The sequence below is a fragment of the Oncorhynchus nerka genome, linkage group LG15, assembly GCF_034236695.1.
Source record: "Oncorhynchus nerka isolate Pitt River linkage group LG15, Oner_Uvic_2.0, whole genome shotgun sequence".
Lineage (NCBI taxonomy): Eukaryota > Metazoa > Chordata > Actinopteri > Salmoniformes > Salmonidae > Oncorhynchus > Oncorhynchus nerka.
The window spans coordinates 105479298-105492259 of NC_088410.1; the positions used below are offsets into that span (position 1 = coordinate 105479298).

General features: G+C 44.7%; 2 protein-coding genes and 1 long non-coding RNA gene across 7 annotated transcripts in view; 1 reads left to right on the top strand and 2 right to left on the bottom strand.

Annotated features, from left to right (window-relative positions):
• acad9 (acyl-CoA dehydrogenase family, member 9) overlaps window positions 1-237 on the top strand; it is a 55559-nt gene extending 55322 nt beyond the window's left edge. For all 4 annotated transcript variants that reach the window (XM_065002122.1, XM_065002121.1, XM_065002123.1 and 1 more), the window contains one exon: window positions 1-237. This exon is cut by the window's left edge and continues 252 nt beyond it. The gene's annotated coding sequence lies outside the window, so the exon portion shown is untranslated.
• A 3945-nt stretch (window positions 238-4182) lies between these two features.
• Window positions 4183-12962, bottom strand: part of nuf2 (UF2 component of NDC80 kinetochore complex) — a 30304-nt gene continuing 21524 nt past the window's right edge. The window contains exons 7-13 of the mRNA XM_065002125.1: window positions 11690-11763; window positions 11449-11542; window positions 9176-9238; window positions 8821-9099; window positions 5932-6107; window positions 5016-5151; window positions 4183-4545 (exon numbers count right to left, since the gene is read on the bottom strand). Coding sequence (XP_064858197.1) covers window positions 4438-4545; window positions 5016-5151; window positions 5932-6107; window positions 8821-9099; window positions 9176-9238; window positions 11449-11542; window positions 11690-11763 — 930 coding nt within the window. The 3' untranslated portion in view covers window positions 4183-4437. The remainder of the gene's footprint in view (window positions 4546-5015; window positions 5152-5931; window positions 6108-8820; window positions 9100-9175; window positions 9239-11448; window positions 11543-11689; window positions 11764-12962) is intronic.
• Window positions 6114-8809, bottom strand: LOC135560272 (uncharacterized). Of its 2 annotated transcripts, none has more exons than XR_010458870.1 (3): window positions 8387-8809; window positions 8138-8345; window positions 6114-8020 (listed from the first exon to the last, which is right to left on the bottom strand). It is a non-coding gene; the product is annotated as an uncharacterized LOC135560272 (long non-coding RNA). The 2 variants fall into 2 exon arrangements; XR_010458869.1 differs by having other exon boundaries at window positions 6114-6678; window positions 6969-8020; window positions 8138-8809.

Genomic DNA, 12962 nt, shown 5'->3' on the forward strand with positions numbered 1-12962 from the left:
CCTGTGACCCTACATTTCCATCCATGGCTACATGCCTCTACTTTTGTATTGTTAACTAGCAATAACTAACTCCTCAGTTCTGAAGCAACTCTTGATATGATGTTAATTTAATTCTGTATATCATTTATAACTACGATTGAATATAATGACCTTGTTTTACTGATGGTACTTTGGTTGAAGTGAACAGTGGTTGTAGGTTACTGGCCATTTATTCTATTAAAGTGTTGATTTCTTTCATCCAAAGTGCTTCTTGTATTCATAGTGTGGTTTCAGTCTGATGTTGGTCCGAGATGGTACCCTGTTCCCTGAACAATAAGTCGTGCATCATGTAGGGAATGTGGGGCCATTTGGGACTCAAGGTGACATCCCTGGCTGGCTGTCATTGGCCGGCTGACTGTCTGATGTCATAGGGGGTGGTGGGTTTCTAGTAGATATGGACTCTCCTCTTCTGATAGGGGCGGAGCCAACCTCTAGTACTGAAAGGACCTCTGCTTCAGGAACTCCCTGCAGGAAGTGACATCACACTTATGTATTATGGGCCTTTAGGCTGGATAGACCTGAGACGGCTCCTATAGCCATCGGTTACAGACCCTATTTCCCATTTCTAATCGATAATTTTGAAGTCATCTTTATGTCTCTACTGTTATGATTATCTTGTGAACATAATGTTAGTCTGTATGTTAAAGGTTGTGAGGGTACGTGCCGTGATGCTTGTTGTGGAAGGAAAGTTGTTGCGGGATGGTGTTGTCGTCCTAGCTCAGACGGGTCCAGGAACGGTCCCAGGGCAAACAACGTGATCTCATCAACAAAGCTGTTAAGAAGCCTTTCGGACCTAGACTTGGCGCTCCGGTACTGCTTGCCATGTGGTAGCAGAGAAAACAGTCTGACTAGAGTGGCTGGTGAGGTGAGGCCAGGCTTTCTGAGAAAGTATTTCATTGGTCGATCCTTCAGCATGTCCTGCAGCTTCCCTGGATTGGCGCCATCCATGTGGCAGCTCGGATTCAGATATTTAGATTCAGTGTTTAATAGTCACATGTACAGGGTTACAGGTGTTATTACAGTGGAATAGTCACATGTACAGGGTTACAGGTGTTATTACAGTGTTTAATAGTCACATGTACAGGGTTACAGGTGTTATTACAGTGTAATAGTCACATGTACAGGGTTACAGGTGTTATTACAGGGTACAGTGTTTAATAGTCACATGTACAGGGTTACAGGTGTTATGTAATAGTCAGTGTTACAGGTAATAGTCACATGTACAGGGTTACAGGTGTTATTACAGTGTAATAGTCACATGTACAGGGTTACAGGTGTTATTACAGGGTACAGTGTTTAATAGTCACATGTACAGGGTTACAGGTGTTATTACAGTGTTTAATAGTCACATGTACAGGTGTTATTACAGTGTAATAGTCACATGTTATTACAGTGTTTACAAAATAGCCTCCAATACCCTACTCAACAAATTGGATGCAGTCTATCACAGTGCAATCCGTTTTGTCACCAAAGCCCCATATACTACCCACCATTGCGACCTGTACACTCTCGTTGGCTGGCCCTCGCTTCATACTCCTCGCCAAACCCACAACCCCACTCCATGTCATCTACAAGACCCTGCTAGGTAAAGTCCCCCCTTATCTCAGCTCGCTGGTCACCATAGCTGCACCCATCTGTAGCACGCGCTCCAGCAGGTATATCTCTCTAGTCACCCCCAAAACCAATTCTTTCTTTGGCCGCCTCTCCTTCCAGTTCTCTGCTGCCAATGACTGGAACGAACTACAAAAATCTCTTAAATTGGAAACACTTATCTCCCTCACTAGCTTTAAGCACCAACTGTCAGAGCAGCTCACAGATCACTGCACCTGTACATAGCCCACCTATAATTTAGCCCAAACAACTACCTCTTTCCCAACTGTATTTAATTGATTTATTTAGCTCCTTTGCACCCCATTATTTTTATTTCTACTTTGCACATTCTTCCATTGCAAAACTACCATTCCAGTGTTTTACTTGCTAGATTGTATTTACTTTGCCACCATGGCCTTTTTTTGCCTTTACCTCCCTTCTCACCTAATTTGCTCTCATCGAATATAGACTTGTTTATACTGTATTATTGACTGTATGTTTGTTTTACTCCGTGTAACTCTGTGTCGTTGTATCTGTCGAACTGCTTTGCTTTATCTTGGCCAGGTCGCAATTGTAAATGAGAACTTGTTCTCAACTTGCCTACCTGGTTAAATAAAGGTTAAATATTTTTTTTTAAATAACAAGGACAACACACAGGTCTTTCCATCATTGTGTGATTTTTTACGTGCAAATGAACTCGAGTTTACGGACAATGTCATGTGATGTAGTGAAGCACCTGAGTGAGTTGGGTGCTCAGTTACGCAGATACTTTCCCAAAACGGATGACACAAACAACTAGATTTGTTATCCCTTTCATGCCCTGCCTCCAGTCCACTTACCGATATCTGAACAAGAGAGCCTCGTCAAAATTGCAACAAGTGGTTTTGTGAAAATTGTCGTAGCCTTAGCTGGACGCTGCTGCTGTTTCTGTAACTCCTGCTGCAGTGGCCAAAGGATCCTCAGCGGTCTTCCTCTTCCGGTCATTGTGGCTGGGTCGGGGAGATGGGTCAGAGGTTGATGGAGTTGCAGGGCAGGGAACACGGGTTCGCCTGGACCGTGGGTTGGGTGTTGGTGAGAAGGGCCTGGGCTTTGGAGAGGTGATGATCCAGGCTGGTGAGATGATGAACCAAGGGGCAATGAACCACCTGTAGATGGGCCCTCAGTGCTCTGCTCTGTCCAAAACACACATACACCCCCCCACCCCTACAAGCAGATGGCCAAAACAATAGAATACATTGCAAGCAATCTTGAAACATCTCCATGGTCTCCGTTGAGCTAAAATGTTTACCCAAAAGAACTGATTTCATAAACATCTGCTAATCATTAACACACCACAGTGGCTGTTTTCAGATGTTTGAACTAGCCCTGCTAATATGTATGATTTGACACAACACAGGCACTGAAAATTTCCCACTCAGAATTTCTTCTTTCCAGAAAAGCAGGTCAGCTGAACGTAAGACCACAAACACACACTGCGGCCCCACTCTTCTCCTTCACCCATTTCAGATTGAGAACACACCGGCCCCAAATCCAAATCTTTCTCAATATTTCTTTGATATCGGTGTTCAAATTTCATGTTCACCGGATGTGCTACCTGTCCCAGACCTGCTGTTTTCAACTCTCTAGAGACAGCAGGAGCGATAGAGATACTCTCAATGAACGGCTATGAAAAGCCAACTGACATTTACTCCGGAGGTGCTGACTTGTTTCACCCTCGACAACTACTGTGATTATTATTTGACCCTGCTGGTCATCAATGAACATCTTGGCCGTGTTCTAATTTCCACCCGGCACAGCCAGAATGTGACTGGGACTGTTTCCTAGCCACCGTGCTTCTACACCTGCATTACTTGCTGTTTGGGATTTTAGGCTGGGTTTCTGTACAGCACTTTGAGATATCAGCTGATGTAAGAAGGGCTATATAAATAGATTTTGATTTGATGAGATCTGTGACATATCCCTCCAGCTGTTGTCTTTTGATGCTGCTTGTCAGAATATGACCGCATCAAAGAGTTGTAAAGGTGTTCTCATGTCTCACCAGTTTGCACAGACGCACCTCAAAACTGGGCAAACACATAATTGCAGGGAGCAAATCTCAAAATAAAACCACAAAAACAGGAAGATTCTGCTGCTGCTTCTTCTTTCTGTGGGTTTTATGGCGGGCTACACTAAAGAAAAGTGTTTTGCCGCCACCAACTGGACGGTTTGAAACCTAAAAATCCATAGGTAACAGCAGTGGCGTCCCGTCATTCAGGGCAGCACACCATATTATTAGCAAAATAATTCAAACTCCCACTTCCCTCTTTTAGTTCTCCATATCTCCCTTTTCGGATTCCAGGACCCGAGAGGGTACCGCCCTCTCAGGTCCTAGTAATGCACACATAAGTTACAAATTACACAAAAAAACACAATTGGTTTGGAGACCGTAAAACAGCAGCTATCTCCTCCGGCACCATCTAATTATATAGTCATGCTATTCAATCGTTTTGTCTAATATACAAAATTGAAAAGTGGTCACATGAATAAACATTAACAGATGGTGACGCCGCAGAGTGAGAATAGATATTTTTATTCACAAATAAAAGTTGCATGTTTGTATGTTACCAAAATAAGACATGGAGAGAAGTCAACTACACTGGGTTAGAAGTTAGCAGAGCTGAGCTAATGACAGATGTGGAGAAGTCAACTACACTGGGTTAGAAGTTAGCAGAGCTGAGCTAATGACAGATGTGGAGAAGTCAACTACACTGGGTTAGAAGTTAGCAGAGCTAAACTAATGACAGATGTGGAGAAGTCAACTACACTGGGTTAGAAGTTAGCCGTCATCTTGACGATGTCGTTGTTGCCCTCGACGACGTGGTTCTGTATGCGTTTATGGAAGTGATCCAGAGCTGCCAGCAGACGATCAAACAGGTCCTGGTGGCCATATAGAGAAATATGAAAAGGTGATTGGTTCAGTGTCAAGGTTGATATTGCACCAGTGTACTTGGACTTAAAATTGTGTTGCAAAATGCATTCATATTCAGACCTGCCAACCTGTAAGGTGTGTAGATACAATATATATATATTACACTATATATATATATGACACTGTTTAACTACATACCTCACACTATAGATATTATACCTGTAAGGTGTGTAGATACAATATATATATGACACTGTTTAACTACATACCTCACACTATAGATATTATACATGTAAGGTGTGTAGATATACAGTACCTGAGCTCTCTCCGTCTCCTGACTGCAGGTGTCCCTCAGGTTGGTCATCTAGACATTTATGTTGTGCCTGTGGTGTGTTACCTGTGCTTTCTCAGTCTCCTGACTGCAGGTGTCCCTCAGGTTGGTCATCTAGACATTTATGTTGTGCCTGTGGTGTGTTACCTGTGCTTTCTCAGTCTCCTGACTGCAGGTGTCCCTCAGGTTGGTCATCTGACTGCGGAGGTGTTGAGAATCTCTGTCTCTCTCCTGGATCTGGTCCGCTATCTGCTCCCTCTTCTGGTGAACATTGTCACACTGACTATAGAGACACACATATTTCATTTAAGCATACTCCTCCACCCTCCTCTTCTCTTCCCCTCCCCTCCCTACTCTTCTCCTCCCCTCTCTACTCTTCTCTTCTGTTCTCCTCCCCTCCCTACTCCTCTCCTCCCCTCTTCCCCCCCCACACTTCTCCTCCCCTCTCTACTTCTCTTCTCTTCTCCTCCCCTCCCTACTCTTCTCTTCTCCTCCCCACACTTCTCTTCTCCCTACTCTTCGCCTCACCTCCTTCTCTCCCCCCCTCCCTACTCTTCTCCTCCCTCCCTACTCTTCTCCTCCCCTCATCTACTCTTCTCCTCCCCTCATCTACTCTTCTCCTCCCCTCTCTTCTCCTCCCCTCATCTTCTCTCCCCTCATCTTCTCTCCCTCCCCTCTCTACTCTTCTCCTCCCCTCTCTACTCTTCTCCTCCCCTCTCTACTCTTCTCCTCCCCTCATCTACTCTTCTCCTCCCCTCATCTACTCTTCTCCTCCCCTCATCTACTCTTCCCCCCTCCCTACTCTTCTCCTCCCCTCATCTACTCTTCTCCTCCCCTCATCTTCTCTTCTCCTCCCCTCATCTTCTCTTCCCCTCTCTACTCTTCTCCTCCCCTCATCTACTCTTCTCCTCCCCTCATCTACTCTTCTCCTCCCCTCATCTACTCTTCTCCTCCCCTCATCTTCTTTTCTCCTCCCCCTCCCTACTCTTCTCCCCCCTCCCTACTCTTCTCTTCTCCTCCCCTCATCTACTCTTCTCCTCCCCTACTCGTTCCCCTCTCCTACCCTAGTACATCCTCAATGTATTGATCCTTAATCTCCTTCTTCTTCTGTCGTCGTATATGTTGTTTGGACTCCTTGTCCATCTTCATCCCTAAAGATCTCTTCAGCTGGCCCTCCTCCACACCATGGTTCTTCAGTTCCTTCTGCTGTGCCTCATACACACACACCAGAGCCTGGGCCTACACACACCCCCACACACACACACCTTAGCCTATTGCACCTCAGACGGCAAAAGCATTACATTTGAGGTCCAAGTTTAATAACATTTACTCAATGCTTCATGTAAGCTCTTTTGTTTGTGCACCCAGTAGGACAGTAACACAGTAGGAACAGTAACACAGTAGGACAGTAACACAGTATGACAGTAACACAGTAGGACAGTAACACAGTAACACAGTTGGACAGTAACACAGTACACAGCGGTACTGGAGCTGTTGGGTCTAACAACAGTACTAACCTCTTCCTGGTGCTGTTGGGTCTAACAACAACAGTACTAACCTCTTCCTGGTGCTGTTGGGTCTAACATCAACAGTACTAACCTCTTCCTGGTGCTGTTGGGTCTAACAACAACAACAGTACTAACCTCTTCCTGGTGCTGTTGGGTCTAACAACAACAACAGTACTAACCTCTTCCTGGTGCTGTTGGGTCTAACAACAGTACTAACCTCTTCCTGGTGCTGTTGGGTCTAACAACAACAACAGTACTAACCTCTTCCTGGTGCTGTTGGGTCTAACAACAACAGTACTAACCTCTTCCTGGTGCTGTTGGGTCTAACAACAGTACTAACCTCTTCCTGGTGCTGTTGGGTCTAACAACAACAACAGTACTAACCTCTTCCTGGTGCTGTTGGGTCTAACAACAACAACAGTACTAACCTCTTCCTGGTGCTGTTGGGTCTAACAACAACAACAGTACTAACCTCTTCCTGGTGCTGTTGGGTCTAACAGTACTAACCTCTTCCTGGTGCTGTTGGGTCTAACAACAACAGTACTAACCTCTTCCTGGTGCTGTTGGGTCTAACAACAACAACAGTACTAACCTCTTCCTGGTGCTGTTGGGTCTAACAACAACAACAATACTAACCTCTTCCTGGTGCTGTTGGGTCTAACAACAACAACAGTACTAACCTCTTCCTGGTGCTGTTGGGTCTAACAACAACAACAGTACTAACCTCTTCCTGGTGCTGTTGGGTCTAACAACAACAGTACTAACCTCTTCCTGGTGCTGTTGGGTCTAACAACAACAACAGTACTAACCTCTTCCTGGTGCTGTTGGGTCTAACAACAACAGTACTAACCTCTTCCTGGTGCTGTTGGGTCTAACATCAACAGTACTAACCTCTTCCTGGTGCTGTTGGGTCTAACAACAACAACAGTACTAACCTCTTCCTGGTGCTGTTGGGTCTAACAACAACAACAGTACTAACCTCTTCCTGGTGCTGTTGGGTCTAACAACAGTACTAACCTCTTCCTGGTGCTGTTGGGTCTAACAACAGTACTAACCTCTTCCTGGTGCTGTTGGGTCTAACAACAACAACAGTACTAACCTCTTCCTGGTGCTGTTGGGTCTAACAACAACAACAGTACTAACCTCTTCCTGGTGCTGTTGGGTCTAACAACAGTACTAACCTCTTCCTGGTGCTGTTGGGTCTAACAACAACAACAGTACTAACCTCTTCCTGGTGCTGTTGGGTCTAACAACAACAACAGTACTAACCTCTTCCTGGTGCTGTTGGGTCTAACAACAGTACTAACCTCTTCCTGGTGCTGTTGGGTCTAACAACAACAACAGTACTAACCTCTTCCTGGTGCTGTTGGGTCTAACAGTACTAACCTCTTCCTGGTGCTGTTGGGTCTAACAACAACAGTACTAACCTCTTCCTGGTGCTGTTGGGTCTAACAACAACAACAATACTAACCTCTTCCTGGTGCTGTTGGGTCTAACAACAACAACAGTACTAACCTCTTCCTGGTGCTGTTGGGTCTAACAACAACAACAGTACTAACCTCTTCCTGGTGCTGTTGGGTCTAACAACAACAGTACTAACCTCTTCCTGGTGCTGTTGGGTCTAACAACAACAACAGTACTAACCTCTTCCTGGTGCTGTTGGGTCTAACAACAACAGTACTAACCTCTTCCTGGTGCTGTTGGGTCTAACAGTACTAACCTCTTCCTGGTGCTGTTGGGTCTAACAACAACAGTACTAACCTCTTCCTGGTGCTGTTGGGTCTAACAACAACAACAATACTAACCTCTTCCTGGTGCTGTTGGGTCTAACAACTACAGTACTAACCTCTTCCTGGTGCTGTTGGGTCTAACAACTACAGTACTAACCTCTTCCTGGTGCTGTTGGGTCTAACAACAACAACAGTACTAACCTCTTCCTGGTGCTGTTGGGTCTAACAACAGTACTAACCTCTTCCTGGTGCTGTTGGGTCTAACAACAACAGTACTAACCTCTTCCTGGTGCTGTTGGGTCTAACAACAACAACAATACTAACCTCTTCCTGGTGCTGTTGGGTCTAACAACAACAACAGTACTAACCTCTTCCTGGTGCTGTTGGGTCTAACAACAACAACAGTACTAACCTCTTCCTGGTGCTGTTGGGTCTAACAACAACAACAATACTAACCTCTTCCTGGTGCTGTTGGGTCTAACAACAACTACAGTACTAACCTCTTCCTGGTGCTGTTGGGTCTAACAACAACTACAGTACTAACCTCTTCCTGGTGCTGTTGGGTCTAACAACATTACTAACCTCTTCCTGGTGCTGTTGGGTCTAACAACAACAGTACTAACCTCTTCCTGGTGCTGTTGGGTCTAACAACAACAACAGTACTAACCTCTTCCTGGTGCTGTTGGGTCTAACAACAACAACAACAGTACTAACCTCTTCCTGGTGCTGTTGGGTCTTGTTCATGGAGCTCTGGAGGTCCTGCAGTAGTTTAAATATCAGCTGGATGTCAGCCTCGCTGTGAGTCACACCCTGGACATTACTCTGCAGCCCTACCAGACGCTCGTCTGCCGTCTCGATGGCCAGCTTGATGTTCTTCACGTTTTCCTTCATCTTCTCCATCTGAATCTTCATCTCTTCAGGAGACTCAACGATCTGAGACTTTAGCTTACCAATGTTCTCCTTTAGAGTGGCCACATCAACCTTCAACTGGGTCTGACAGACACACATTTTAGTCGTAGGATAATCATGTTAACATTTCAATGCATTCTTCAGCTTGATCATAACGTACCAATTTTTGGGACTTCTCTGCCATGTCCGATTTCCACTCTGCAATATTCTCATTGATAGCATTCTGAAACGAAACATAAAGGTTTCTTCTTGAACAAGTCCACATAGTTCCTCCCCAGTTGTCTTTTGTTCTGTATGGTACCTTTTTTATTTATTTATTTCACCTTTATTTAACCAGGTAAGCAAGTTGAGAACAAGTTCTCATTTACAATTGCGACCTGGCCAAGATAAAGCAAAGCAGTTCGACACATACAACGACACAGAGTTACACATGGAGTAAAACAAACATACAGTCAATAATACAGTAAAAAAAACAAGTCTATATACAATGTGAGCAAATGAGGTGAGAAGGGAGGTAAAGGCAAAAAAGGCCATGGTGGCAAAGTAAATACAATATAGCAAGTAAAACACTGGAATGGTAGTTTTGCAATGGAAGAATGTGCAAAGTAGAAATAAAAATAATGGGGTGCAAAGGAGCAAAATAAATAAATAAATTAAATACAGTTGGGAAAGAGGTAGTTGTTTGGGCTAAATTATAGGTGGGCTATGTACAGGTGCAGTAATCTGTAAGATGCTCTGACAGTTGGTGCTTAAAGCAAGTGAGGGAGATAAGTGTTTCCAGTTTCAGAGATTTTTGTAGTTCGTTCCAGTCATTGGCAGCAGAGAACTGGAAGGAGAGGCGGCCAAAGAAAGAATTGGTTTTGGGGGTGACTAGAGATATACCTGCTGGAGCGTGTGCTACAGGTGGGAGATGCTATGGTGACCAGCGAGCTGAGATAAGGGGGACTTTACCTAGCAGGGTCTTGTAGATGACATGGAGCCAGTGGGTTTGGCGACGAGTATGAAGCGAGGGCCAGCCAACGAGAGCGTACAGGTCGCAATGGTGGGTAGTATATGGGGCTTTGGTGACAAAACGGATTGCACTGTGATAGACTGCATCCAATTTGTTGAGTAGGGTATTGGAGGCTATTTTGTAAATGACATCGCCAATGTCGAGGATTGGTAGGATGGTCAATTTTACAAGGGTATGTTTGGCAGCATGAGTGAAGGATGCTTTGTTGCGAAATAGGAAGCCAATTCTAGATTTAACTTTGGATTGGAGATGTTTGATATGGGTCTGGAAGGAGAGTTTACAGTCTAACCAGACACCTAAGTATTTGTAGTTGTCCACGTATTCTAAGTCAGAGCCGTCCAGAGTAGTGATGTTGGACAGGCGGGTAGGTGCAGGTAGCGATCAGTTGAAGAGCATGCATTTAGTTTTACTTGTATTTAAGAGCAATTGGAGCCCACGGAAGGAGAGTTGTATGGCATTGAAGCTTGCCTGGAGGGTTGTTAACACAGTGTCCAAAGAAGGGCCGGAAGTATACAGAATGGTGTCGTCTGCGTAGAGGTGGATCAGAGACTCACCAGCAGCAAGAGCGACCTCATTGATGTATACAAAGAGAGACTGCCAGAGAGACTGCCAGAGGTCCGGACAGCAGACCCTCCGTTTTGACACACTGAACTCTATCAGAGAAGTAGTTGGTGAACCAGGCGAGGCAATCATTTGAGAAACCAAGGCTGTCGAGTCTGCCGATGAGGATGTGGTGGTTGACAGAGTCGAAAGCCTTGGCCAGATCAATGAATACGGCTGCACAGTAATGTTTCTTATCGATGGCGGTTAAGATATCGTTTAGGACCTTGAGCGTGGCTGAGGTGCACCCATGACCAGCTCTGAAACCAGATTGCATAGCAGAGAAGGTATGGTGAGATTCGAAATGGTCGGTAATCTGTTTGTTGACTTGGCTTTCGAAGACCTTAGAAAGGCATGGTAGGATAGATATAGGTCTGTAGCAGTTTGGGTCAAGAGTGTCCCCCCCTTTGAAGAGGGGGATGACCGCAGCTGCTTTCCAATCTTTGGGAATCTCAGATGACACGAAAGAGAGGTTGAACAGGCTAGTAATAGGGGTGGCAACAATTTCGGCAGATAATTTTAGAAAGAAAGGGTCCAGATTGTCTAGCCCGGCTGATTTGTAGGGGTCCAGATTTTTCAGCTCTTTCAGAACTTCAGCCGAATGGATTTGGGAGAAGGAGAAATGGGGAAGGCTTGGGCGAGTTGCTGTTGGGGGTGCAGTGCTATTGACCGGGGTAGGAGTTGCCAGGTGGAAAGCATGGCCAGCCGTAGAAAAATGCTTATTGAAATTCTCAATTATGGTGGATTCATCAGTGGTGACAGTGTTTCCTATCTTCAGTACCTAATGAATATGACCTGGTGGAGTACTGTACAGTACCTACCACTTCCTGGTATTGGTGCATGGTGTTGGTCTGCAGGTCAGACAGAGCAGAGTCCAATTCCCTCGCTTCAGCCTGCTGCTCTGGGGGGATGGTACTGGAGAGAGGAGTCAGAGGGACAACAGATCGTTTCATCTTCCAGGGCCGCATCTCAATAGTCTAATGCACTACAGATCGTTTCATCTTCCAGGGCCGCATCTCAATAGTCTTGTGGCATCCTCTCCTTCACTCGTTCAACACTTACGTCAGCTTGTCCATTTTCTTCTGAGCGTCTTTAGTTCCTCGTGAGTAAGCCTGAAGCTTGTCCATGTCTTCTCTCTGAAACAACGAGAACACACTACTGTTACCATACCCTTCACACTACCATACCCTTCACACTACTGTACCCTACCGTACCCTGCCCTTCACACAACCCTACCATACCCTACAGTACCATTCACACAACACTACCGTACCCTTCACACTACGCTACCGTGCCATATACCACCCTAACCTACCGTACCAGAGGTCAGCAGATTAATTAGGGCTGATTTCATAACAATTCGTAATCAGCCTTTTTGGACACCGGTTATGGCCAATTACATTGCAATCCACGAGGAGACTGTGTGGCAGGTTGACCACCTGTTACGCGAGTGCAGTGTCAAAAGGACCTTTTGGCTGCAAGGAGCCAAGGTAAGTTGCTAGCTAGCATTAAACTTATCTTATAAAAAAAAACAATCAATCATAATCACTAGTTAACTACACATGGTTGATGATATTACCAGGTTAACTAGCTTGTCCTGCGTTGCATATAATCGATGCGGTGCCTGTTAATTTATCGTCGAATCACAGCCTACTTCGACTTCGCCAAACGAGTGATGATTTAACAAAAGCACAATCGTTGCACAAATGTACCATAAACATCAATGCCTTCCTTAAAATACAATACACAGGAGTATATTTTTTGTTTACCTGCATATGTAGTTAACCTCTGCGAGTAAGGCTACTTTCCTGAATTTCCGCCTGTCTGACGTGCCCAAAGTAAACTGCCTGTTACTCAGGCCCAGAAGCTAGGACATGCATATAATTGGTAGAATTGGATAGAAAACTCTAAAGTTTCTAAAACTGTTAAAATAATGTCTGGGAGTATAACAGAACTGATATGGCAGGCAAAAATCAGAGGAAAATTGATCCGGAATTCTTTTTTGGGGAGCTCAGAATGACTTCCAATGCAATGCTATTGAAAGATCTCATTTCCACCTCCCAGATTGCAGTTCCTTTGGCTTCCAGTAGATGTCAACAGTCTTTATACAAGGTTTTAGGCTTGTTTCTTTATTTTTTTTTTAATGAAGAACTATTTGTGGTCGTTCCAAGTCTTTTTGCGCGCGTGAACGTGGGCGCGCTCTTTGTTCTTTTTTTGCTATTGAACATAGTAATATCCGTCTGAAATATGATCATTTATTTAGATATTAGACAACATGAGGATTAATAAAAAAAACATTGACTCAGAAACTTTTTGGAATCATTTGTATGCATGT